The following is a 27,311-nucleotide window of genomic DNA, read 5'->3' on the forward strand; positions in this document are numbered from 1 at the left end:
GTTATTATTATAACAATTATTATTGTCCAATTACTGTAACAATAACAACTACTTGCTGTTATTATTACTCTTGGGCAAGGTCTACCTCTTGTTTCTAAAACAGGTTATTCCCTCTGCATCAGCAATGCTCTGAGGGTTGTGGTGATGGTCAAAATGAGCCGATGATACTGAAGAACTCAGAGAGGTGGTACACAAAGGTCCTGGATAGATGGGGAGGAGGGCCCTGGGGTGGGGTGCAGAGGCCCCAGAGGGTATGCCCCATGCCTGGATGTGCAGCCTTGCAGAGCTTTCCACCCCAGACCCAGACCTGCACCCCACCTTCATGTACTGTAGCATCCTCTCCACAGCCATGAAGTACGCCTCTGTCTCCGAACCAAACCGGACAGTGGCCTGGAAGCTGGATGCCAGCTGGAACCAAGAGAAGCATCAAGAGACTCAACACTCCTGAAAACCACTCACTGCTCTTCCCTCACTCCTCAAACCAAGACCACTTCCCTTAGGAGAACTGAGCAGATGCCTCTGCGCCCCTCAGCCCACTCCTGAGTTTAGCTGCAGCTGTGGTGGGAAAACCTGGGTAAGGACCCCCTGACATCGCTCCACTCCAAGCACTCTCCCTTTGCTTTCTTTCTGCTTTTTCTCCCCCAGAGCATCTGAAAGTTTGGGAGCAAGTCAGCACTATGGCATAGCAGGTGGTGCCTGCATAAGGGTGTGTGTGTGTGTGTGTGTGTGTGTGTCAAAGGGAGGAAAGCTTAGAAAGAGGGAGACAGAGAAGGAGAGAGGGAGAGATTGATTGAGAGTAAGTCCTATGGAAAGATTTGTCTCCTTCTAGCTGTGGGAGCATGGGCAAGTTAGTTCAACTCCCTAAGCCTCAGTTTCCTGATTTCTAAAATAGGAACAATAATGTTGTTGTTAGGTGCTGTTGAGTCAGTTCCGACTCATAGCGACCCTACGTACCACAGAACGAAACACTGCCCAGTCCTGCCCCATCCTCATGTTCGTTGTTATGCTTGAGCCCATTGTTGTAGGCACTGTGTCCATTCATCTCATTGAGGGTCTTCCTCTTTTCTGCTGACCCTGTACTTTGCCAAGCATAATGTCCTTCTCCAGGGACTGATCCCTCCTGACAACATGTCCAAAGCATGTAAGATGCAGTCTCGCCATCCTTGCTTCTAAGGAGCATTCTGGTTGTACTTCTTCCAAGACAGACATTTTCATTCTTTTGGCAATCCATAGTGTATTCAATATTCTTCACCAACACCACAATTCAAAGGCGTCAATTCTTCTTTGGTCTTCCATATTCGTTGTCCAGCTTTCACACGCATATGATGTGATTGAAAATACCATGGCTTGGGTCAGGCACACCTTAGTCTTCAGGGTGACATCTTTGCTCTTCAACACTTTAAAGAGGTCCTTTGCAGCAGATTTGCCCAGTGCAATGAGTCTTTTGATTTCTTGACTGCTGCTTCCATGGGTGTTGATTGTGGATCCAAGTAAAATGAGATCCTTGACAACTTCAATCTTTTCTCTGTTTATCATGGTGTTGCTCATTGGTCCAGTTGTGAGGATTTTTGTTTTCTTTATGTTGAGGTGTAACCCATACTGAAGGCCGTGGTCTTTGATCTTCACCAGTACTTGATTCAAGTCCTCTCTGCTTTCAGCAAGAAGGGTTGTGTCATCTGCATAATGCAGGTTGTTAATAAGTCTTCCTCCAATCCTGATGCCCTGTTCTTCTTCATATAGTCCAGCTTCTCAGATTATTTGCTCAGCATACAGATTGAATAGGTGTGGTGAAAGGATACAACCTGACGCACACCTTTCCTGACTTTAAAACACTCATTATCCCCCTGTTTTGTTTGAACAACTGCCTCTTGGTCTGTGTACAGGTTCCTAATGAGTACAATTAATGTTTTGGAATTCCCATTCTTTGCAATGTTATGCATAATTTGTTATGGTCCACACAGTTGAACGTCCCTGCATAGTCCATAAAACACAGGTAAACATCCTTCTGGTATTCTCTGCTTTCAGCCAGGATCCATCTGACATCAGCAACGATATACCCTCTTCTGAATCTGGCCTGAATTTCTGGCAGTTCTGTGTCGATATATTGCTACAGCCACTTTTGAATGTTCTTCAGCATAATTTTGCTTGTGTGTGATATTAATGATATTGTTAGATAATTTCTGCATTTGGTTGGATTGCCTTTCTTGGGAATAGGCATAATATGGATCTCTTCCAGTCGATTGGCCAGGTAGCTGTCTTCCAAATTTCTTGGCATAGATGAGTGAGCACTTCCAGCGATGCATCTGTTTGTTGAAACATCTCAATTGATACTCCACCAATTTCTGGAGCCTTGTTCTTCACCAATGTCTTCAGGGCAGCTTGGACTTCCTCCCTCAGTACCATCAGTTCCTGATCATATGCTACCTCTTTTGTTCTTCACCAATGTCTTCAGCGCAGCTTGGACTTCCTCCCTCAGTACCATCAGTTCCTGATCATATGCTACCTCTTGAAATAGCTGAATGTCGACTAATTCTTTTTGGTATAATGACTCTGTGTATTCCTTTCACTTTCTTTTGATGCTTCCTGCGTCGTTTAATATTTTCCCCATAGAATCCGTCACCATTGCAACTCAAAGTTTGAACTTTTTCTTCAGTTCTTTCAGCTTGAGAAATGCCGAGCATGTTCTTCTCTTTTGGTTTTCCATCTCCAGCTCATTGTACATGTCATTATAATACTTTACTTTGTCTTCTTGAGCTGCCCTTTGAAATCTGTTCACTTCTTTTACTTCATCGTTTCTTCCTTTTGGTTTAGCTGCTCGATGTTCAACAGCATGTTTCAGAGTCTCCTCTGACATCCATCTTTGTCTTTTCTTTCTTTCGTGTCTTTTCAATGACCTCTTGCTTTCTTCATGTATAATGTCCTTGATGTCATTTCACAACTCGTCTGGTCTTCAGTCATTATTGTTCAATGCATCAAATCTATTCTTGAAATGATCTCTAAAATCAGGTGGGATATAGTCAAGGTCATATTTGGCTGTCATGGACTTGCTTGGCTTTTCTTCACCTTGAGCTTGAACTTGCATATGAGCTATTGATGGTCTGTCCCACAGTCGGCCCCTGGCCTTGTCTTGACAGACGATATTGAGCTTTTCCATCGTCTCTTTCCACAGATGTAGTCGATTTGATTCCCGTGTATCCTGTCCGGTGAGGTCCATGTGTATAGTCACCGTTTATGTTGGTGAAAAAGGTATTTGCAATGAAGAAGTCATTAGTCTTGCAAAATTCTATCATTTGATCTCCAGCATTGTTTCTACAACCAAGTCCATATTTTCCAACTACTGATACTTCTTTGTTTCCAACTTTTGCATTCCAATCACCAGTGATTATCAATGCATTCTCATTGCATGTTCTATCAATTTCAGACTGCAGAAGCTGATAAAAAATCTTCAATTTCTTCATCTTTGGCCTTAGTGGTTGGTGCATAAATTTGAATAATACTCATATTAACTGGTCTTCCTTGTAGGCATAGGGATATTATCCTATCACTGACAGCGCTATACTTCAGGATAGATCTTGAAATGTTCTTTTTTTTATCTTGATTTATTTTTGTGATTTCCCTGACTGGGTTGACATCCAATTGCTCTGTCCAGTGTTCTAGTCTTGGGTTGATACCTGATATTAGTGATTTTCTAACCAAAGAACTCCCTTTAGTATTTCTTGTAGTTTTGGTTTGTTTTTTACAAATTCCCTAAACTTCTATTTATCTGGAAATGTCCTAATTTCACCTTCATATTTGAGAGACAGTTTTGCTGGGTATATGATTCTTGGCTGGCAATTTTTTTCCCTCAATGCTTTATATTAGTCAGCCTATTGCCTTCTTGCCTGCATGGTTTCTGCCGAGTAGTCCGAGTTTATTCTTATTGACTCTCCTTTGTAGGTGACTTGTCATTTATCCCTAACTGCTCTTAAAATTCTCTCTTTTTGGCAAGTTTGATTATGTCTTGGTGACTTCCTTTTAAAATCTACTTTATGTGGAGTTCAATGAGCATCTTGGATAGATATCCTCTCATCTTTCACAATATCAGGGAAGTTTTCTGCCACAAATCTTCAACAATTCTCTCTGTATTTTCTGTTATCCCTCCCTCTTCTGTTATTCCAATCACTCATAGGTTACTTCTTGTGATACAGTCCCATATGATTCTTAAGGTTTCTTCATATTTTTTAATTCTTTTATCTGATTTTTCTTCAAATATATTGGTGCCAAGTGCTTTATCTTCAAGTTCACAAATTCTGCCTTCCATTTGCTCAATTCTGCTCCTCTCACTTTCTATTGAGTTGTCTATTTCTGTAATTTTATTGTTTATCTTCTGAATTTCTGATTGCTGTCTCTCTATGGATTCTTGTAGCTTATTAAATTTTTCATTATGTTCCTGAATAACCTTTATAATTTCTTCAACTGCTTTATCTATGTGTTCCTTGGCTTGTTCTGCGTATTGCCCGATTTCCTTTCTGATGTCTTGAAGGATTATGTATATCAATCTTTTGTATTCTGCCTCTGGTAATTCCAGGAAGGCACTTTGATCTACACGATCCCTTGATTCTTTTTTCTGAGAGCTTGTTGAAGCAATCATGGTCTGTTTCTTTATGTGATTCGATATTGACTATTGTCTCCGAGCCATCTATAAGTTATTGTATTAGTTTATGTTTGCTTACTGTATCGTAGCTTCTTGCTTTGTTTTCTTTTGATATGCCCAAATGGGTTGCTTGAGAGAGCTATCTTGATTATTTTCACCTTTGAAGCTGTGACGTCCTGTCCCCAGATGGCTAGAGCTGTTATCAGATATATCAGTCTAGGAGTCCATTCACTTTTCTTGTACAGATGCAGCTCAGGTGTCCAGGTAACTGGCCATCAAGTGTGTGGTCAGGCTGTCTTACAGTCTTAGAGTGGCAGGGGTGATTGGTGTAGGTACCAGTACCTGGTTGCAGCAGGGGGTCACACACTGAACAAGGCAGAGGGCTGAGAATCATCCCCCAAGTGTCTCTGAAGAAAGCACATCCCTCTTCCCTAGAGTGTACAGGTGGGTGGGTTCTGCAGATGGAACATGGGCACCCAACACTTTTGGTTGTAAGGCCTGGGAGGTACCAGTTATCCTTGGACCCCTGTCGCAGGTGGCTGGGTGACCCAAGTGGAGCTACCAGTCCTTAGGCCCCTGATGTGGTAGGTGAGGACCCTGTTTAATAGGCAAAGCAATGTCAAACATCAAACACCCACCTCTCCACCACACAGCTGAAGCAGTTGTAGTCTGCCAACAAGGGCCTATTCTTCTGTAATAGGCCCACACAGGTCCATGCAGTGGGGAAAGGTATTCAAAGTCCAAGGACCGTTCATGCCTGGACAAGAGCTGCTTCTGTCCTGAGCTTCCCAGGTTAGTGGAGCTGGCAAATTATCTTTTCTCCCAGTTGTGAATTTATTCCTACTCCAGGGCTGGGAGGATGGCTCCAGGCACTCAACAGGGCCTATCTCAGGCCCAGGGAAATCAACAGCCACCGAAGCCGGCTTGGGGGCTGGAGGTGTGGTAAAATATATGCCAGTACTTAGGTTTTGCCGAGAGCACCATTCTTCTCTGGTTCTGGAGGTGTGAGTAGGCTGTGCAGCTGGCCGCTTCTCCCTGAGGAAACTGCGGCCTAACACTACCACCAGCCTGCCACAGCCCCTCCTGGGAATGGTACCTAAGGGATCCCGGTGATTCAGGTCTGGCAATTCCTCTCTGCTTCTGAACGGTCTCTCTCTCCCCCTGCCGCTCAGTCCATTTTCTAACTTTGCCTTTGATGTTCAGGGCTCCTAGGTTGTCATAAGTATAATTGTTTCGCTTGTTTTTTCAGGTCTTTGTTGTAAGAGGGGCTCGCCGGAAGCAAGTGGCTATTCCACCATCTTGGCCCCGCCTCTCTAGAAATGTTCTTTTTGAAGATGAATGCAACACCATTCCTCTTCAAATTATCATTCCCAGTATAGTGGACTATATGATTGTCTGATTCAAAATGGCCACCAGTCCATTTCAGCTCACTAATGCCCAGGATATTGATGCTTATGTGTTCCATTTCATTTCTGACAATTTCTAATTTTCCTAGATTCATACTTCTTACATTCCGTGTTCCAATTATTACTGGATGTTTGCAGCTGTTTCTTCTCATTTCGAGTCATACCACATCAGCAAATGAAGGCCCCAAAAGCTTTACTCCACCCACATCATTAAGGTCGACTCTACTTTGAGGAGGCAGCTCTTCACCAGCCATATTTTGAGGGCCTTCCAACCTGGGAGGCTCATCTTCTGGCACTATACCAGACAATGTTCCACTGCTATTCATAAGGTTTTCCCTGGCTAATTCTTTTCAGAAGTAGATTGCCAGGTTCTTCTTCCTAGCCTGTTTTAGTCTGGAAGCTCAGCTGAAACCTGTCCTCCATGTGTGACCCTCCTGGTATCTGAATCCAGTGGCATAGCTTCCAATAACATAGCAACACACAAGCCCCCACAGTACAACAAACTGACAGACACGTAGGAGTTTTTGCCCATAGAATCCTTCAATATTGCAATTGGAGGCTTAGATTTTCCTTAGTTCTTTCAGCCTGAGAAATGCTGAGCTTGTTCTTCTCTTTTGGTTTTCTAACTCCAGGTCTTTCCACATTTCATTATAATACTTCACTTTGTCTTCTTGATCCACCCTTTGAAATCTTCTTTCATCTCGTTTACTTCATAGTTGCTTTCTTTTGCTTTAGATACTCGACGTTCGAGAGCAAGTTTCAGAGTCTCTTCTGACACCCTTTTTTTTTTTTTTCTTTTCCTGCCTTTTTAATGCCCTTTTGCTTCCTTCATGTATGTTGTCCTGGATGTCATCCCACAACTCCTCTGGTCATTAGTGTTCAGTGCATCATATCTATTCTTGAGATGATCTCTAAATTCAAGTGGGGTATATTCAAGGTCTTACTTGAGCATGGTGAAAATTAAATGAAGGAAGCACAGCAATACACTGAGGGCTCAGTGAATGCTCTCATTAAATCCAGTTGGTATCATACTCATCAGGTGTCTGTGACTGAGCACTGCACAACCCACTCCTACCTGCCGGTGGAAGGTTCTGCACACCCACGTGTATGTGTAGGAGTGTTTCTGTGCATACGTGTGCCTGATGCAATGGGCTCAACAAGGAGCTAGGCATGCCCCTTAGCATGTAGAAATAATGTCTGATCATTGGGGACTGATGGAAAGCTCGGTGAGTCATACATTGGATCTCAGGCTGTTAGAAAGCCACATGACCCACAGAGAGGACGGGTAATGAAAGCCCCCAGGGGTGTGTGCACTGGACCTGCATACCCAGGGTTCCCTGAGGCAGCCCTGGGTGGACAGCACTTCCATGGGTTTCTGTGGACAATGAGCCTTATACAGACCTCCCTCTTTGTGCCCCAAATGCCCAGTGCAGCCCTGCATGGAGGAATTTGGGCCATGTTTCTCCAAGGGAGGTACACAGACCAGCTACATCAGGATCCCCTAGAGGACTCATCTTTAAAATTAAATTCCACCCCCACCCCGGGACTTGACCCCTAATCTCTACAGCAGTGCTGCCCCAAGTGTGGACCTCCTGTAGGCCCCTCCCAGACCAGGCTGAGTAACATCTCCAAGGACGGGGTAAAGGAATCTGTGTTAAGTCTTATGCACATGAAAGTCTGAGAAGCCCTGCTCTAGAGAAGCCTGCATTTTTAATGACCTTCCTAGTCATTCACAAAAGTTTGAGAGCTGAATCAGGGTATGAATAGTGAAATAAAAAGACATTAGCCAGGAAACCAAGAATTCAGGTTCTCGTCCTGGCTCTGCTTCTAAAAATCTGTCCATTTCGACAACTCTTCCCCTCTTTGGGCCTCAGTTTCCCCATCTTCACAAGGGTTGGGCTCTGTTGCCTATGAGATCCCCTTCAATCCCAATGATCCATCATTTCATTAAGTACCTTTAAATAGAGACTTCCCAATTCAGAGGTGACATCAGGAAATGGAGCAAAGAAGAATTATTCAGCAGGCTAAGCACATAGCTCAAAAGATGGCTAAAACCCAAGGTGTAATTAAAGTCCCATGGATCCCTGAGTCTGCTCAGAGGCAACAGGCCAGGGGTAAGCACAGCCCACGAGAGCCCTGGTTGTCTAAGGGCCCTCTCTCACCTGCAGGACAAGGCTGATAGTCATGGCTTTATAGGAATAGGAGGCAGAAGAAATGCCAAAGGCCACGAACAAGGCTACAGTCAAGGTCACCAGATTGGTCATGATCTCAAGCCTCAACGCCACCCAACGTGTGGAAGACAGAAACAACAGCTGGTAGTTACTCTGTGCATCAGTCAGCCTTTTAAACCTGAGAAAAAAGCACAACTTGGAGACACATATGTGTGTCTAACCCAGGCTTCCCATGTTCTTCTACCAGCCTCATTGATTGGTTCAGGGGTGGGTATGTTGCCTATTGGGTCAATGAGAGCCAATAACTACAAGGATTTGTGAGTGAGTGAAGGGAAGAAATTTCTCTAGTAGGATGATGGGAGAGCTGACACTATTGCAGCCACTTTGCTACCATGAGGGGACCCTGGGGCTGCCGTGGAGTCTCCAAGGTCCTGAGGATAAAACGTCATGGGAGGCATAGCAATAAAACAGAGACAAACAGAGTCTTCTGCATCAAGCCTCACCTGAATTCAGTCCTCCCTCTAGAATCCTCATTTGCATGAGCTAATTTAAGCATCTCTGATTTTTGCCTAGTCTTTTCTTATGAAAATTTTTATAACTTTAAAAAAATTAAAAGGTTGGTTTAATGCATGTCTGTGTATCTTCCACTTAGATTTAGCAATTATTAATATAATTGCTAATTGTTTACATCTTTCATATCACTTACATTTTTTATTCTTATGAGCACCATAAGAATGGAGAGGATAGGGACCTTTGTCCCCATTTTACAGATGAGACTCTGGAGGCTGAGAGAAGCAACTGGAATAAAACAAAGTTCTAGCGAATGTTTCTGAAGATGATGCTACTCCCAGATGTTCTGTTTCCTACCTTCCCACTCCCCGCCACCACCACAGCCCCCATTGTCCTCAGTTGGACAAGAGAAGGACTTACTGGCTGAGGAAGTCTTCAGTTTTCCCATAGACATGGATGGAACTCAGGCCATGCAGGAAGGTGAGGATGTGGGAGAGAAAAGGAGACCGACTGTAGCTCTCCAGTCTCTTGAACACCCTGATGGCCCTTTTGGACATCCTGCACCAAGAGTGAGGATGAGTGACCTGGACCATCCACCTCTGGGACTATGCAGTTCTGGGTTGGTCCCAGCCTCACACCCCAAGTCACAACCCCACTCACAAGCAAAAGGAACCCACTCACTTATAAAAAAGAAGGCAGACAACGGCAAGTACGGCTGCAATCGCCAGGCTATACACAGACAGCACAGTGATAATCAGCAGGGTGGAGACCACCGTCAAAAATATAAGCAGAAACTCTTCAGCAATAACGGGCAAGATCTGGTCCAGCTCGTTCAAGTCTCCCGCAAAGCAGTTCAAGAGTTGGCCCACTGGGGTTGTGTCAAAGAAACTCATGGGGTAGCGGAAAACCTGCGAGACAAAATTATCCGGACCATTTTTTTTATGAGAGTAGCTGCAGACATTGCATGGGACTTGAGGAAGGTGCTGTCACCCTTAGACTCTGCAGGGCTGCAGGAAGCAGCCAGAGGGGGCTCCAGGGCAGGCAGCATGGAGCAGTGGTTTGGAACATGGGCTCCAGGGCTGCCCCGCTCCTCCTCCTACTGCTGTGTGACCTGGAGGCAGTTACTTAATGCCTCTGAGCCTCAGGGCCCTGATTTCCAAAATCAAGATGGTAATGATGCCCTACAGTGTAGTGGCACAACTCTGCAAATATACTAAAATTGTATAATTTGAATTGTATAACGTAAAACGGTGAATTTCACGGTATGTGCATTATGCCTCAACAGAGTTGGTATTTGAAAAAGGGAAATAAGGGGCACGGAGTTTCCCAGTCTCAGGGTGATGAAAACATTTTGGACACAAATGGTGGTAACGGTTGCACTGTTGATGAGTGTGATTAATGGCCCTGGTTTGGGCACCTGACAACGGTTCTGTCGTGAACACCACAATGAAGGAGAGAGACAGAGACAGTGTAGTGAGCGTGCTTAGAGCAGCATCCTGCCCCTGGTGAGCATCCCGCCAACACTAGCTCTTATCTCCCGCGCGTAGGCCCATAACGGCCAAAGACTAGCACAGCGGCAGCAACTCCACTGCAGCTACCTAAGATGCAGACGTTCGGGCCAACTGCCCCTGAGAAGGGTCCCCAGGTGGTGCAAATGGTTTGTACTCACCTACTTACCTAAAGGTTGGCGGTTCAAGCCCACTCAGTGGTGCCATAGAAGACAGGCCTGACAATCGGCTTTAGTTAAGATCACAGCCAAGAAAACCCTATCAAGCAATTCTACTCTGTAACACATGGGGTCGCCACGGGTCAGGACTGACTCACGGCAACTACTCTGTAACACATGGGGTCGCCACAGGTCAGGACTGACTCACGGCAACAGGTTTGGGTTTTTGGGGGTTTTACGGCCTCTTTTTAGGTGGCATGTCCAGTGGGCTTGAGGCCCTTTGAAGGTCAAAGAACTTTTCAAACTGAAAGAACCCTAACAAAATTGTCTCGTCCAGCACCTTCATTTCACAGATGAGGAAGCTGAGGCCCAGGGAAGGAGAGACGGCTTAGTGACTTGCCCAAGGTCACTCAAACAAACAATGGCAAAATCATGGCTGGAATGGGACTCCCCCCACCACCAAGTCCTCCCCAACCCCCAGCACAGCCACGCTCTTCACAGAAGGCATTCTTAAAGGCTCACAGAGCCCACTCACAGACCACCTTCATTTCCCCATGTATTTCTCAAGTTGTAACACAAGAAAAAGAAATGAACAGAAGTTAATAGTATGTTTGTTTGTTTTTATTAAGGCTAAAACTACTGGAAGGGTGAGGGAGGGTGGAAAGAATGGGGGGAGCGTTTTGACAATTAGTGACTGGAGCCCCTGGATGGTGCAAGTGGTTAACATACTAAGCTGCTAACCGAAAGGCTGGAGGTTCAAGTTCATTCAGAGGTCCCTCAGAAGAAAGGCCTGGCAATCTACTTTCAAAAACCAGTCACTGAAAACTCTATGGAGCAGAGTTCTACTCTTACACATATGGAGTCACCATGAGTTGGAACCAACTTGACAGTACCAGGAAAACTAGTGAAAACTTGTACCACGAAGTGTCCCTTAAAGTAGCTGTCACTGCAGGTGCCTGGACACTGCTGGCCAAGTGTAGCCCACTGTCATTCTGGCTTGCTAAGTGATAGGGAGGGGATAGCGAGGGTCAGAGCTTCCTTGCTTAGGAGCTTTCTTGCTTTTTCTGCCTCTAAAATGTATTTTATTTTATCTCTGGAATCGTTTGTCAAATACTTGAGCTAGAGCAGTCAGTGCCGTCACAATCATTGTGAGGGTTCAAGGGGTAAACAGTCACTCCCTGAGGACTCTGCACACCTGAGGGCCAGGGGCCAGTGGGGAGAGTGGGCACAGGAGCAGCTGGCCGCAGCTCAGCTGGGCAGCTGTGGTGCGAGTAAGCGGTCTTTGCGGGAGGCCAAGGTCACCTGAATTAACGATGAGGGAAAACAGGGAATACACGGGAAAGTGATTCTCACGGCCTCCTATGGGTCGGAGTAATTCAGAGCTTTTGTTTTGTTTTGCGTGTTGCTGTTTTTTGGAGTTAAGTCAATTTTCTCAGAGATTTGTCCTTTACTTGTGATTATCTAAAACTATTAAGGTACATTCAAAATCAGTAAATCCATGAAAGGAATGGGAAAGGGAAAACATTTTAAATATGAAATACTTTTTCTTTAACAGGAAGGAAACGTGAACATTTCTCAAGATGATAATATCAAAAATCACTTTGAGGCCTGGGCACTGGATATTTCTAGAATCACGGAGTGTGGAATCAAAAGAACCCTAGAGACCATCTTGTTGGGGCCACCATCAAGGGCTGACAGAGTACCAGCATGTGGAAGAATTTTCCTCTCCTGCTTTCTGATTCCGACAAGCCAACTGCTTTCTCTGCGCTGTGGGGAAATGCCTCCACCTCAGCATCCCGAAATCAGGACTCTTAAGGGCAATACGATTTCCATTCGATCTAGGAGGAATGAGAGGTCCCCTCCTCACCTCCCGAAAGACTCTCTCAGAACCCCTACTCCATGCCTCCATGTCCAGCTTTCCTGAACTCCTCCCAGTTCCCAGAAAACACTCTGCTTTTGTTCACCTCCAGCCTTAGTCTTGAGCTAAATCCAACTCAACCTTCAAGTCTTAGCCAAGAGGTCACTTCCTCCAAGAAGCTTTCTTGGACCCTTCCCTTTCCTCTGCTACTCCTAAGTCAGAGTCAGAAGCCTCTTCTCTTATGTTCTCCTGGCCCTGTATCCTGCGCCCTGTGGTAAACTGGCACACTGTATGACAACAGCCCATTTGCCTGTCAGTCTCCCCACTGGACTATAAGCCCATGAGGGCGGGAACCGTACGTGCATCGCTCAGTCATTACTGTAAGCCCAAAGCCCAGCACAGAGCCTGGCACATAGTAAGTATTCAATTAATATCTGATAAGTGAGCGAGGGAAACCTGGTGGCATAGTGGTTAAGAGCAATGGTTGCTAACCAAAAGGTGGGCAGTTCGAATTCATGGGGCAGTTCTACTCTATCTTATAAGGTCACTATGAGTCGGGATTGACTCATCAGCAACGGGTTTAAGTGAGAGATAGAAATGAAAATTCCAAGAGGTAAGATGACACCACAGACAATTTGGCATCTAAGCATGACACACGTGGGCAAAATTCTCAACATCTTTGGATTTCCTTTTTCTTTGGTGGCGTAGTAGTTAAGTGCTACAGCTGCTAACCAAAGGGTCAGCAGTTCGAATCGACCAGGTGCTCCTTGGGAACTCTATGGGGCAGTTCTACTCTGTCCTATAGGGTCACTATGAGATGGAATCAACTCGACGGCACTGGGTTTTGGTTTTTGGTTCATATATAAAATGGGAATAATAATACCACTTCAAAGGGAACATGGGACGATCATAGTCACTCTGTAAGTGACAGTGCTCAGCCAACAGAGGCCAGCGTTGGTATGGCCATCCATCCACCAACAAGGGACCCTGAGCTCTTAGGATTATACTCTCTGCAGCAAGACAGCTTCCCCGCATCACCTCATTCTCTGGCCTCCTCCCTACCCACCCAGTGAAGGCACTTGCAAAAAACTTAGGCTCGGTACACCAGTGTTCATTGCAACGCTATTCATAATAGCCAAAAGGTAGAAACGTTCTGATGTCCATCAACGGGTGGATGGATAAACAAATCATGGTATTTATATACAATTTAATATAACTCGGCCACAAAGAAAAATGTCCTAATATATACTATGACGTGGATGAACCTTGAAAACATTACGCTGAGTGAAATAAGTCAGTCACAAAAGGACAAAGAGTATGTGATCTCACTTATATGAAATAGGCAAATAGAAACCAAAGCTTATTAGTGATTACCAGAGGCTGGCGGGGGGGGGGGGTGGTGCGGTCAGTTACACTTTAGGGGACACAGAGGTTATGTTAGCGGTGGGGAAATAGTTCAAAAAGGATAGTGACAATGGTTGCACACCATGTATTATACAATGTCACTGAATTATACATGCAAAAGCTGTTAAGCTGGCCAATGTTTTGTTAGGTATATTTGTGCCACAAGAGTGACCAAACAAGCCAGGCAAGGTCAGGGCTCAGCCTGTGGCCACGTCCAGCTCCTCCAACCCTACCTTGATGATGAGCTTGTTGTGCAGGGCTGTGGACGCCTTTCTCGTGACCTTGGAGAAAAAGTACGAGGAACAGATCCCTATGCAGAATAGGAGCAGAGTGCTGAGGCCATACACCAGCTGGTAAAACAGCAGCTGCGGATTGTCCAGCAGGTCAGCCGGCTCTGCATTGGTCCCGTTGCTCTCTCGACTGCCATTGGTCTTCAGGAAAGAACGACCAGTCAGACCATATCAGTCCAGGATGAAATTCAGTGGGAAGAAAACTCCTTCTGCCTGGGGCCACATAAGATTCTGTGGCTGGTACAATGCGAACCGCTATGTTAAAACCTCTCTGCTCCCTGCTTTTGCTACTCTCGCTTCTTCTCTATCCTCACTGCCGAGGCTCTGGATTAGACCCTCATTGTCTATTCCCTAAGAATCAACTTTCAGCAACAGGTTTGATTTTTGTTTTGTTTTGTTTTTTAAGGAGCCCTGTGGAGCAATGGTTAAGTGCTCAATTGCTAACTGAAAGGTCAGCTGTTGAAACCCATTCAATGGCAGTACAGGAGAACTACCTGGCAATCTACTTAGATAAAGACTACAGCCAAGAAAACCCTGTGGGACAGTTCTACTCCATCACATAGTCTCATCGAGTCGGAATCAACTCCATGGCACCCAGCAACAACATCCATCCCCTGGACCACTACATCAGCAGATTAATGGGGCTGTCTCCCTGACCCCTCCCCCAAGTGTTTCCCTCCACCCCATGGTCCCTCCACCCAGGAGTGATTAGTCTACGCTCAGCACTGCTACCATCATGACTTCCGTTTGTCCCTCTTTAATGGGTCCTGACCTCAAGGCAGCCTGCATCCTAATGCTGCTGCTTTTTTCCGTTCAGGGTAGAAAACAACTGGATAAATTAGTTCACTCTGTGCGGTACAGGGAGTCCCTGGATGGCACAAATGGTTAAGCGCTGGACTACTAAACAAAAAGTTGGAGTTCAGATCCACCCAGTGGCACCGTGGAAGAAAGACCTAGCTATCTGCTTTTGAAAATCCTATGGCGCAGTTCTACTCTGCATACGTGGGGTCACCATGTGTTGGAATCAACTCAACGACAACTGGTTTGATTTGGTTTATGGCGTCAGAAGTCTGAGTTGGTTTCCCATCCATCATCATCCCTGCCACTCTTTTCCATCATCCCCTGTGATGCAGGTAGAAGCTTGGGAACTGGATGTCGGGTTAGAGGCCTCCAAGGAAAGCCACTCACAGGAAATTTCAAACAGAAGAGGAAGAAGTGATTATACCTTCGTGTCTACTAGGGGCAGGAGCATGGGACATGGAGTTTGTCGGTGGCTTTCAGGTGAGAAACACCTACTTCAGTGCGGCCTGCTGCTGAGGTCCCTGGTGGCTGCTTCCCTTCCCTCCCCCGACCCTTCTAATGGTGTATAAGCCTCTAGCTTCCTATAGAAAATCTTTTCCAACTCTAAATAGATTGTCTCTGGTTTCCAGACCAAGTCCTGCCTGACATGTGACTCAAAAAGTTAACTGAATGGGGCATTTGGGAAAGCATGGTTAGATTCAGAGCACCAAGTTCAAATCCTAGCTCCTTTACTGCTTATCTACATGATCTACCCTCTCCAGGCACAGTTTCCTCATACGAAAAATGGAACACTGATACCTACCTCAGAATGTGGTTGGGAAGATGAATGAAGTAGCCTGGCACACAGTAGCTTCCCAGCTCCCACACCCAGAAGTGCAGGGGCATATTTTAAATAAAGCATATTGAGGAAGCAAAGCTGGATCCAAAGGGATACAGTCACTAACATGGAATGTAAAGCATTCTTGGAGGCCTGTTCAGGGATAGAAGCCTTTTAGGTGCCTCCCAACCAGACTGAATAGGTGACGACCCATTCTAAATACGAGGCCAGAATCCAGAGAGAACCCTGGTGTCCTGGCTCCCAGAGCTTCTCTTCAGAGCAGCTTTTGCGAACTCAGCAACGGCAGGCACTGGGCTTGCCATGTGGGCCCCTAGCCCATGCTCTGGCCCTGGTGGGAAGAAGACAGGAAGCACCCCAAAAAGAAAGATGCAACCCCACTCCATGCAAGCCCACAGAAACACACCCCATCCCCATCATGACACTCACCCCTGAGCCCTGCTCCAACCAATAGCTCAGCCACCAGGAGGTGAAGGTCAAGAGGGAAATGCACATCACCATGAGAAGGCAAACCATGATAGAGGCCACATAACCTGGGAAGGGAGACGGAGGTGATGCTGAACAATACCTGGGGCCATGGCAGGAGGTGAGGCAACTATTGACAAGGCTGCTCGGCCATCCTAGGTCCTGAATCCTTGGGTCTCCCTGATCTTTATCCACTTTGGACACCTTGAGGCCTGGGAAGAGCTTGGTTCCAAGATCAGAGAGCCCTGGGTTCAAATCCTGGCTCAACAACTTCCAAGCTGTATGACCCTAGGCAAGGTACTAAATATCAGTGGCTGCCCACTTCCTTACCTGTGAAATAGTGATGGCCAGGCCAGCTCCCAAAACTGCTCTGAAGACCGTGAGAGATCAGCCTGGCACAGAAGCAGCACTCCAGAGAAGTTAGTTTCTCTTAGGCAGGACCCAAGGATTCAGTTTTTAAAATAAGTTACCATGTATGCTGTGTCTACCATGTGCCAGGCATGGTGCTAAACACACCTCCATATCCATTATTTCCGAGTAAAGCATTGCTGTCCCCACTGACTTGCTCCATCACACAGAGCTGCTGAGTGATGGAGCTGGGATTCCAACCCTGGTTTGTTGGGGTCATAAAGTCAAGAGTGGGAAAACCCAGGCTGCGTTCCTCCATTAGCACCTGCCTCTTGCCCCAGCACTCCACCTAACGACACAATCTGTGTTCCATGCCCACATTCCTATTGCAGAATTCTACCCTTCCTCCAAGGAGCCACCAAGGACCACCTCTTGTTTGATGGCATCTAAGACTATGCCTGGCCACAAAGCTATTCTCTATCTGGTGGATGTAAACGTCCTAATTCTCCAGCTTGATTATGGGCCTGGGTCTTGGAGGACTTATATTCTGTCCCCTCCAGAGCTTGGTGCAGTGCCTGGCACATAGTAGGTCCTGTATAAACACATGTAAGTTGGTTGCTTGATGAATTCATGCATTTCACAAACAGTTGAAGTTCTCCTGCTCCAGCCAGGCCCATTTTGGAAGGGTGGGGCTGGCAACCCCCTTTGCACAGCCTACCTCTTCTTCCTCAGACAGGTAGAGAGGGGACACACCTTACAGAAGTTTAGGTTCCAAAGTCAATGAACAGTAAAAATTGGCATGCAATCAAAGTTACTCTGGGAAATCTCTTAAATTGCTTAAAAAATACAGTACTATATACCTGGTTTTGTATTCACAACATTGTACAATCATATGTGTACCAATTTATAAATGTATACGATAAGGTACACCATTTAATAAAGCAGCAGCTTTGAACCGTCTACTTACTGTCTGCCTTAAGAAATACATTTTAAATTGCACCTAATACACACCAGAATAAAAGTTTTGCCAAAAATCAATGCATGCTGATATTTTCTATTCTATTCTATTTTGTTCTGTTCCATTCCTTTCTGTTCCATTCCATTCTGTTCCGTCCCATCCCATTCCATCCTATCCCATCCCATCACACCCGTCTTATTCTATCCTATTCTATTCTGTGTATTTCTTTGAGTGCTGTTCACAATCCACCAATGGGTCAGCATCCACAGTTTGAAAAACACTGAAATAAAGAGTACACATGAAAGCATAACTTTCAGAATCAGCTCTGACAGTAAAATTACCGAATGTGGTTGGGTTTGTGCAAGGTAAGCCTGCAAATGGCATGACGTCTCTGTACCAACTCGCAGGACCTCTGTGGTGCAATGAATTACTTGATATTGCCTGTCTAGTTTTTTTTTTAGCCATGCTCTTTGTGACTCACACAGTGATGAAGTGGGGCTGTATAAATAAGGTATATGGAACCTGTGATGGTTGGGGTTATGTCTCAACTTGGGTAGGACATGATTTCCAGTAATCTATGGTTGTCCTCCATTTTGTGATCTGATGTAATTATCCTAATTGCCCTTCATTTTACGTGTTGTAAAGCCTGACCTCTACATGTTAATGAGGTAGGACTTGTGTGGGGTGTATCTTGAGTCACACCCATGCAGGAAGGCGTGACTCCATTCCCACCCTTACTCAAGTTACACCCTTCCCTGGGGTGTGGCCTGCATCCAATATATACATGTGCGTGCCCTGGCAGGGCTCTCTCTCTCTCTCTCTCTCTCTGACTTTGGATAGCACATCCAGTTTGTTACTGTCTGACTTTCAGTTCTTGTGACTTGAGCCAGAGGCCCACCATTTGACCTGCCAAATCTGGGATTTGCCAGTTTTTGCAGTTCCATGGGCTGGCAACCTATCTGACTTGATTCACCAGCTTCTGTAGCCTTGTTAGCCAGCAGCCTGTGGTCTGACCTGCTGGTTTGGGCTTGTCAGCCTCGGCAGCCATGTGAGTTGCAAGAAACCTACGCCTCACACACGGGTTTGGAAACCCCCAGCCTCTACAACCCTGGGAGCCATTTCCTTGACAGGTTTGTGATTTGTGAGTTCTGGGGGATGTTGTGAATTATGGAACCCAAAGATGGAAGGGAGAGTACCGAGAGGAGGAGGAGGAGTTGATGTTAGAGATGATAGAGTGGTACAGCAATTTGGAAAAGTTGGATATTTGGGACATCTTCGTAGGAACCAGCTTCATAGGAACCAGCTTCATAGGAACCAGCTTTGTGCCCATCCTTATAAAAGAAATTATTCATTTACTTATTCCAATGATTTCTCAAGAACTAAAACAGACTTTGTCTACGCAACTTAGAGGGTCTTGTTGTTAACATTGTTAGCTGCCTTCTAATCAACTGGGGTGGGGGAAAGACAGAGAGAGAGAGAGAGAGACCGATGACTGAGGATCTCATTACCACCAACAAAGAACAGCCAGGACTGGAGTGTGTCCATTGGACCCAGGATCTCTGCAAGGAGAAGCTCCTGGAACCAGGAGACCGAGAATGAGAGAGAGAGAGCTATAACACTGAAGATGGTGGGAAGTGGCAACAAAGAAACAGTAGCAGGAGAGACCAGCAGGAGATGGTGCAGTGGGCTTCCTGGCCTACGGAATGAGAAAGCTGAGTCTCTTCTGGCTGAGGCTTACTGGCAAAGTGGGGCTCCTCAGGGCACTTAACAGCAGAGCTAAAAGTGCTTTGTAACACTTACTCCAGCAGGGCAGAGGCCAAGGGTCCAGAGAGAGACCTGACTGCAGACACACCTGAGAAGAGGTTGCCCTGATCTAAAATTATATTCTGAGTGCTCCGGAACCTGAATTGTAACCTCTTACTGCCCTAATAAACCCCATAATTGTGAGTATTGTCTGTGAGCTCTTTGTGGCTATTGCAATGAATTATTGAATCTAGCACAGAAGTAGAGAGTGCCATGGGAGGGACGATGGTGTCAGAATTGGTAAAGATGGTGGCAAGAGGAGGCATGTGCAACCTCTGCTTCATAGGAATCTGCCTTGGGCTGTTGATCTTGATTCTCCTTCCCACTTATGAAGTTAGAGGAGGTCAGACATGACCCCCATGCCATTTTTACTCCTCACAGGCACATCCAGGCCAAAATGCTGCCTGTTCCAATTGAACCAGCTCGGGGGCAGGACTGGTCTGAAGGAGCCCCTGGCCTGGCATGGGACAGTTGACAGACTGTACCTCCAGCTGCCTGGATGTAGTAGTGGTAGACACGCCAATTCATGGAACCTTCTTCCATCTTCTCCTTCTTTGTGAGCTGATTCTCCAGCACTGGGTGAGGGTAAAAGAGGAAAAAAATGGTTATGCTGCCCAACCACCTGTATCTTTGGGGATCAAGGAGAGTCCTGGCAGAGCATTCTGCCCCTGGCTTTGACCCTTTTCCAGCTGCACTGCCCACCCAAGCCTGGCCTTAACCAGCAGGTTCTCCACAGGAATACCATGCTGAAGATAACTTTGACATGGACTCCAGAGCCATTCAATAAACCCTGGAGGGCCTGGGGTTCCAGGTGCTTGATGGTTGAGAGAGGAAGCAGGAGGGAATGAAGACCTGGGACCAGAATCCCTGGGCTCCAGAACTGTCACCATGGCTAACTCACTGGGCAATCTCAGACAAATCACTTAACCTCCCAGTTTCCTCATCTGAAAAATGGCAGACCTAGACAGTCAACAAGATGCTTTGCATCAACTGCAAAATGATACATTTCTGAGACAATTCCTCAAGAAACAGCCGTGACACCAACCCAGGCAGACCTTTGGCCTAGAGCAGGGCACCAAGACCAGTACCTGGAGACACCAGTAAACACTACTATTACCACTACTAATAATAACAACAACAACCAGATAGTGGTGGACTTCTGTTGTTAATGCCTGGCATTGTCCCTGCTTCTAATAACAACACCCCAGTATTTCCACGGGAGACCACTCCTCCTCCATTGAGCTCAGTCTTGGGAGGACTGTCAATCAAGATGCCTCACCCTGGTTTGGCCAAGTGGTGGTCACATGGCCCATACTGGTCAATTAGGTATTTGCTTTCTTCCTGAATTTCAATCTTGTGAGAACTTACACTAGGGTGGAAAACGTTCTTCAAAAAGACTCTTCACCAGTTCCTGCTACTTAGACCCCAAAACTGCTAAGACCTAGCTCTTCAACTTTTCCTTTCATTCTGTGATCTACTTCCTTTCCTGCTGATAATTTATTTTTCTGATTATATTAGCCCTAATGAATTTCTGACCTTTTCACCTGAAGAAATACTCACAATATGCCAGGTACTGTGCTGAGGCTGTCCACACTTTAGCTCATTTAACCCTCACTTAACCCTTTTGCCAATGAAGGCTCAGAGAGGTTAAGTTGCTTGGCCATGATCACACAGCCTTGTAAGCAGCAGAGCTGGGATTGAAATCCAGAACCATCTGACTTTAAAAATGGATGTCTTTCCATTCTACTACTTTGCCTCAGAAAAGGGTAAGGCCATGAACTTCTCTACATGTCAGGGACTGGACCCAATTCATTTCTGATTTCCAATACCTTTTCTCTCAACACATGTGTAATGAATGCATGTCCAGATGCCTTGCAAAGTCTTAAATTGACTCTACTCTGGGCCAAAGCCATACACATCCCATCCTGCCTCTTCTCTGTACCATCGGCTGTGCCCCTGCAACACCCACTTCCTGTATCCTTCAAGCCTCCTGACCACCACTGACTGTTTCCCCATGGCCCTCCACTACTTGGATCTATAACCTGTGTGTGCAAATGTCTAGGATCCTGGACAGTGAGGGACGTGGCCCAGTCTTGGGGTGAAGAAGAAATGCCAGACTTCTGGGGACCCAGGCAGGCATGTGGACATCCTCACCTGGTTTCCCAGCATCATTACAAGCATTTTCATTGAGAGGCTGTTCCTGTGACGTAGCCCCAGCTTGACCTTCCACCAGCAGCTTCTCTGCTATCTTTGCTATGTCTGGTGACACGTTCTGAGGAGAAAGCACATGCTGTAGATGCAGGGATGTCCTTCCCTGTGGGGAGTGAGGACTGGAGGCTGGGAATCACCTGTGTGGCTTCCTGGTACACCTTCTGGATGAGCTGGGCATATTTCCCCCTTTTCTGTGTTAATTCATTGTGTGTTCCAGTTTCACAAATTCTCCCATCTTCTAGCAATATGATCTGGTCACAAAACTCTAAATACTAAAAAGTCAGAAGAAATAAGGTCGTCAGTAAGCATATGAAAAGATATTGAAATTCACTATTCATCAGTAAAAAGTAAATTAATATCATGATAAAGTATTATATACCACCACATTGGCAAAATTTTTAAAGACAGACAACTCCAAGTGTTGGTAACGATCTAAGGCAAAGAGGACTCTCATAAACTGTTTAGGGGGACTGCTGATTGGTACACCCGCCTCGGAGTACAATTTGACAATATCTAGTAAAGTCGAGGGAACCCTGCGTGGTAAAAATGGTTAAGAACTCAACTACAGAAAGGTTGGCAGTCTGAACCCAGCCAGAGGCACATCAGGAGACAGGCCTGAATACCTGCTTCTGAAAGGTCACAGCCTTGAAAACCCTATGGAGTGGTTCTACTCTGCACATGTAGGGTCGCCATGAGTTGGAATCAACTCAACGGCAACTAACAACAACAGTACATTTGAAGATGGGAATCATGAACCAGCAATATTACTTCTAAAATTCTGCCATAAAAAAACTCTCAGAAGGAGGGGCCAAGATGGCAGAATAGAAAGATGGTTCCGGCGAGCCCTCTTACAACAAAGACTCAAAAAAACAAGTGAAACGAGTATATTTAGGACAACCTAGGAGCCCTGAACACCAACGGCAAGGTTAGAAAATGAACTGAGGGGCAGGGGGAGGAAGAGATGGTTCAGAAGCAGAGAGGAGTTACCAGACTTAAATCACCAGGAACCCTCTGGCACCATTCCCAGGAGCGGATGCAGCGGGCTGGTACTAGCGTTTGGCCGCAGTTTCCTCGGGGAGAAGCAGCCAGCCACACAGCCTACTCACACCTCTGGAACCAGAGAAGAACGATGCTCTCGGCAAAAGCTAAGTACTTGCATATATTCTACTGTGCCCCTCCCCCACTGACCCTAAGCCAACCTCAGCAGCTGTTGATTTCCCTGGGCCTCAGATAGGCCTTGTTGAGCACCTAGAGCCATCTTCCTGGCCTTGGAAAAGGAACAAATTTGCAGTTGGGGGAAAAGATAATTTGCCAGCTCCACTAACCTGGGGAGCTCAGGACAGAAGTAGCTTCTGTCCAGGCATAAACAATCCATGGACTTTGAGTACCTTTTCCCTCTGCATGGACTTCTGTGGGCCTATTTCAGGAGAATAGGCCCTTGTTGGCAGACTACAATGGTTTCAGCTGTGCAGTGGAGAGGTGGCTATTTGATGTTTGACATTGCTTTGCCTATTAAACAGGGTCCTCACCTACCACATCAGGGGCCTAAGGACTGGTGGCTCCACTCAGGTCACCCAGACACCTGTGACAAGGGTCCAAGAATAAATGGTACCTCCCAGGCCTTATGACCAAAAACATTGGGTGGCCATGGTCTGTCTGCAGAAGCCACCCATCTGTATGCTCTAGGGAAAAGGGACACGCTTTCCTCAGAGGCACATGAGGGATGATTCTCAGCCCCCTGCATTGTTCAGAGCATGACCCCCTGCTGAAACCAGATATCAGTACCTACACCAATCACCCCTGCCCCTCTAAGACTGTAAGACAGAGCCTGACCACACATTTGATGATCAGCTACCTGGACACCTCAGCTGAAATCATACAAGAAAAATGAATGGACTCCTAGACTGATACACCTCCTGGTAACAGCTCTAACAATCTGGGGACAGGACATCACAGCTTCAAAGGTGAAAATAATCAAGCTAGCTCACTCAAGCAACCCATCTGGGCATATCAAAACAAAACAAAGCAAAAAGTTACAATACAGTAAGCAAACATAAAATAAACTAATATGACAGCTTATAGATGGCTCAGAGACAACAGTCAATATCAAGTCACATAAAGAAACAGACCATGATCACCTCAACAAGCTCTCTAAACAAAGAATCAAGGGATCTTCTAGATGAAAGTGCCTTCCTGGAATTACTGGAGGCAGAATACAAAAGATTAATATACAGAAGCCTTCAAGACATCAGACAAAACGCAGAACAAGCCAAGTAACACACAGATAAAGTAGTTGAAGAAACTAAGAAGGTTATTCAAGAACATAATGAAAAATTTAATAAGCTGGAAAAATCCATAGACAGACAGCAATCAGAAATTCTAAAGATTAACAATAAAATTATAGAAGTACACAACTCAATAGAAAGTCAGCGGAGCAGAATTGAGCAAGTACAATTTGTGAACTTGAAGATAAAGCACTTGGCACCAATATATTTGAAGAAAAATCAGATAAAAGAATTAAAAAATACGAAGAAACCTTAAGAATCATATGGGACTGTATCACAAGAGTAACCTATGAGTGATCGGAATAACAGAACAGGGAGGGATAACAGAAAATACAGAGAGAATTGTTGAAGATTTGTTGGCAGAAAACTTCCCTGATAATGTGAAATATGAGAAGATATCTATCCAAGATGCTCATCGAACTCCTAATAAGGTAGATTTTAAAGGAAAGTCATCAAAATATATTACACTCAAACTTGCCAAAAATAAAAATAGAGAATTTTAAGAGCAGCTGGGGATAAATGAAAAGTCACTTACAAAGGAGAGTCAGTAAGAATAAGCCCGGAATACTCGGCAGAAACCATGCAGGCAAGAAGGCAATAGGCTGACTAATATAAAGCATTGAAGGAAAAAAATTGCAGGCCAAGAATCATATATCCAGCAAAACCGTCTCTCAAATATGAAGGTGAAATTAGGACATTTCCAGATAAATAGAAGTTTAGGAAATACGTAAAAACCAAACCAAAACCACAAAAAATACTAAAGGGAGTTCTTTGGCTAGAAAATCACTAATATCAGGTATCAACCCAAGACTAGAACACTGATCAGGGCAATCAGATTTCAACCCAGCCACGGAAATCACAAAAATAAACCAAGATTTAAAAAACACTGAAAAAAAGGGAAGCAGTGATGTTATTATGTAAAAGAAGACAACATTAAAACAATAAAGAGGGACTAAGAAATGTAATCATAGATCTTTCATATTCCGAGGAAGACAAGGCAATACAAAGAAATAAAAGCTACGCTTAAATTGAGAAAAACAGGGGTAAATAATAAGGTAACCACAAAGGAGACAAATTATCCTGCACATCAAAATAAAATACAAGAAAAAAGTAGAGACTCAGCAGAAAAAAAAATCAACAACAATGAATATGAGGGAAAAGATAATATATGAAGATAATCTACTCAGCACAAAAATTTAAGTGGGAAAAAGAAACTGTCAACAACACACAAAAAAAGACATTAAAATGATAGCTCTAAATTCATACCTATCCATAATCACGCTGAATTTAAATGGACTAAATGCACCAATAAAGAGACAGAGAGTGGCAGAATGGATTAAAAAACACAATCTGTCTATATGCTGCCTACAAGGGACACACCTTAGACTTAGAGACACAAACAAATTAAAACTCAAAGGATGGAAAAAAGTATATCAAGCAAACAACAATCAAATAAGAGTAGGAGTGGCAATATTAATTTCTGGCAAAATAGAATTAAAGTTAAATCCATCATAAAGGATAAGAAAGGACACTATATAATGATTAAAGGGACAATATACCAGGAGGATATAACCATATTAAATATTTATGCACCCAATGACAGGGCTGCAAGACACATAAAACAAACTACCAGTGCTGAAAAGTGAGATAGAAAGTTCCACCATAATAGTAGGAGACTTCAACATAGCACTTTTGGTGAACCAAAAGAAGCTCAATAAAGACACGCAAGATCTAAATGCCACAGTCAACCAACTTGACCTCACAGACATATACGGAACACTCCACCCAACAGCAGCCAAGTATACTTTCTTTTCTAGTGCACATGGAACATTCTGTAGAATACACCACATATTAGGTCATAAAGGAAGCCTTAGCAGAATCCAAAACACTGAAATATTTACAAAGCATCTTCTCTGACCACAAGGCCATAAAGGTAGAAATCAATAACAGAAAAAGCAGGGAAAAGATATCAACACTTGGAAACTGAACAATGCCCTGCTCAAAAGAGACTGGATTATAGAAAACATTAAGGATGGAATAAAGACATTCATAGAATCCAATGAGAATGAAAACACTTCCTATCAGAACCTTTGGGACACAGCAAAAGCAGTGCTCAGAGGTCAATTTACATCAATAAATGCACATATACAAAAAGAAGAAAGGTCCAAAAATCAAAGAAATATCCCTACAACTTAACTAATAGAAATAGAGCAACTAAAGAAACTCTCAGCCACCAGAAGACGGCAAATAATAAAAATTAGAGCACAACTAAATGAAATAGAAAACAGAAAAACAATCAAAAGAATTAACAAGACCAAAAGCTGGTTCTTTGAAAATATTAACAAAATTCATAAACCACTGGACCAAACTGACAAAAGAAAACCAGGAGAGGAAGCAACTAACCCACATAAGAAATGAGATGGGCGATATTACAACAGACCCAACTGAAATGAAAAGAATCATATCAGACTACTACGAAAAACTGTACTCTAACAAATTTCAAAACCTAGAAGAAATGGATGAAACCCTAGAGACACATTACCTACGTAAACTAACACAAACAGAGGTAGAACAACTAAATTGACTGATAATAAAAGAAGGGATTGAAAAGGCAATCAAAAAACTCCCAACAAATAAAGCCCTGGCCCAGACGGCTTCACTGCAGAGTTCTACCAAATTTTCAGAGAAGAGTTAACACCACCACTACTAAAGGTATTTCAGAGCATAGAAAAGGACGGAATACTCCCAAACTCATTCTATGAAGCCAGCATATCCCTGATACCAAAACGAGGTAAAGATACCACAAAAAAAAGAAAATTACAGACCTATATCCCTCATGAACTTAGATGCAAAAATCCTTGAACAAAATTCTAAAAAAAAAAAAAGATGCAAAAATCCTGAACAAAATTCTGGCCAATAGAATTCAACAATATATCAAAAAAATAATTCGCCATGACCAAGTGGGATTCATACCAGGTATGCAGGGATGGTTCAACATCAGAAAAACAATCAATGTAATCCATCATATAAATAAAACAAAAGACAAGAATCACATGATTTTATCAATTGATGCAGAAAAGGCATTTGACAAAGTTCAACGCTCGTTCATGATAAAAACTCTCAGCAAAATAGGAATAGAAGGAAAATTCCTAACATAATAAAGGGCATCTATACAAAGCTAACAGCCAACATCATCCTAAATGGAGAGAGTCTGAAAGCATTCCCCTTGTGACCGGGAACCAGACAAGGATGCTCTTTATCACCACTCTCATTCAACATTGTGCTGAAGGTCCTAGCCAGAGCAATTAGGCTAGGGAAAGAAATAAAGGGCATCCAGATTGGCAAGGAAGAAATAAAAGTATCTCTATTTGCAGATGACATGATCTTATACACAGAAAACCCTAAGGAATCCTCAAGAAAACTACTGAAACTAATAGAAAAGTTCAGCAGAGTATCGGGATACAAGATAATCACACAAAAATCAGTTGGATTCCTCTACACCAAAAAAAAGAACACTGAAGAGGAAATCACCAAATCAATACCATTTACAGCAGCCCCCAAGAAGATAAAAATACTTAGGAATAAATCTTACCAGAGATGTAAAAGACTTATACAAAGAAAACTACAAAACACTTCCGCAAAAAACAAAAAGAGACCTAGATAAGTG

At 44.4% G+C, this 27,311-nt stretch overlaps 1 protein-coding gene across 4 annotated transcripts in view; it reads right to left on the reverse strand.

The window, feature by feature from the left end:
* The window catches only part of ABCC11 (ATP binding cassette subfamily C member 11), a 96,519-nt gene that overhangs the window by 18,138 nt on the left and 51,070 nt on the right, over positions 1–27,311 (reverse strand). For 2 of the 4 annotated variants that reach the window (XM_023555680.2, XM_003416392.3), the window contains exons 15-23: positions 21,497–21,631; positions 21,324–21,420; positions 19,634–19,723; positions 16,004–16,107; positions 13,882–14,079; positions 9,402–9,628; positions 9,141–9,278; positions 8,202–8,388; positions 319–408 (exon numbers count right to left, since the gene is read on the reverse strand). In XM_023555680.2, coding sequence (XP_023411448.2) covers positions 319–408; positions 8,202–8,388; positions 9,141–9,278; positions 9,402–9,628; positions 13,882–14,079; positions 16,004–16,107; positions 19,634–19,723; positions 21,324–21,420; positions 21,497–21,631 — 1,266 coding nt within the window. The other 2 variants (XM_064274137.1, XM_064274138.1) reach the window with 2 other exon arrangements.

Source organism: Loxodonta africana, chromosome 21 (genome assembly GCF_030014295.1).
Source record: "Loxodonta africana isolate mLoxAfr1 chromosome 21, mLoxAfr1.hap2, whole genome shotgun sequence".
In the NCBI taxonomy this organism is placed as follows: Eukaryota; Metazoa; Chordata; class Mammalia; order Proboscidea; family Elephantidae; genus Loxodonta; species Loxodonta africana.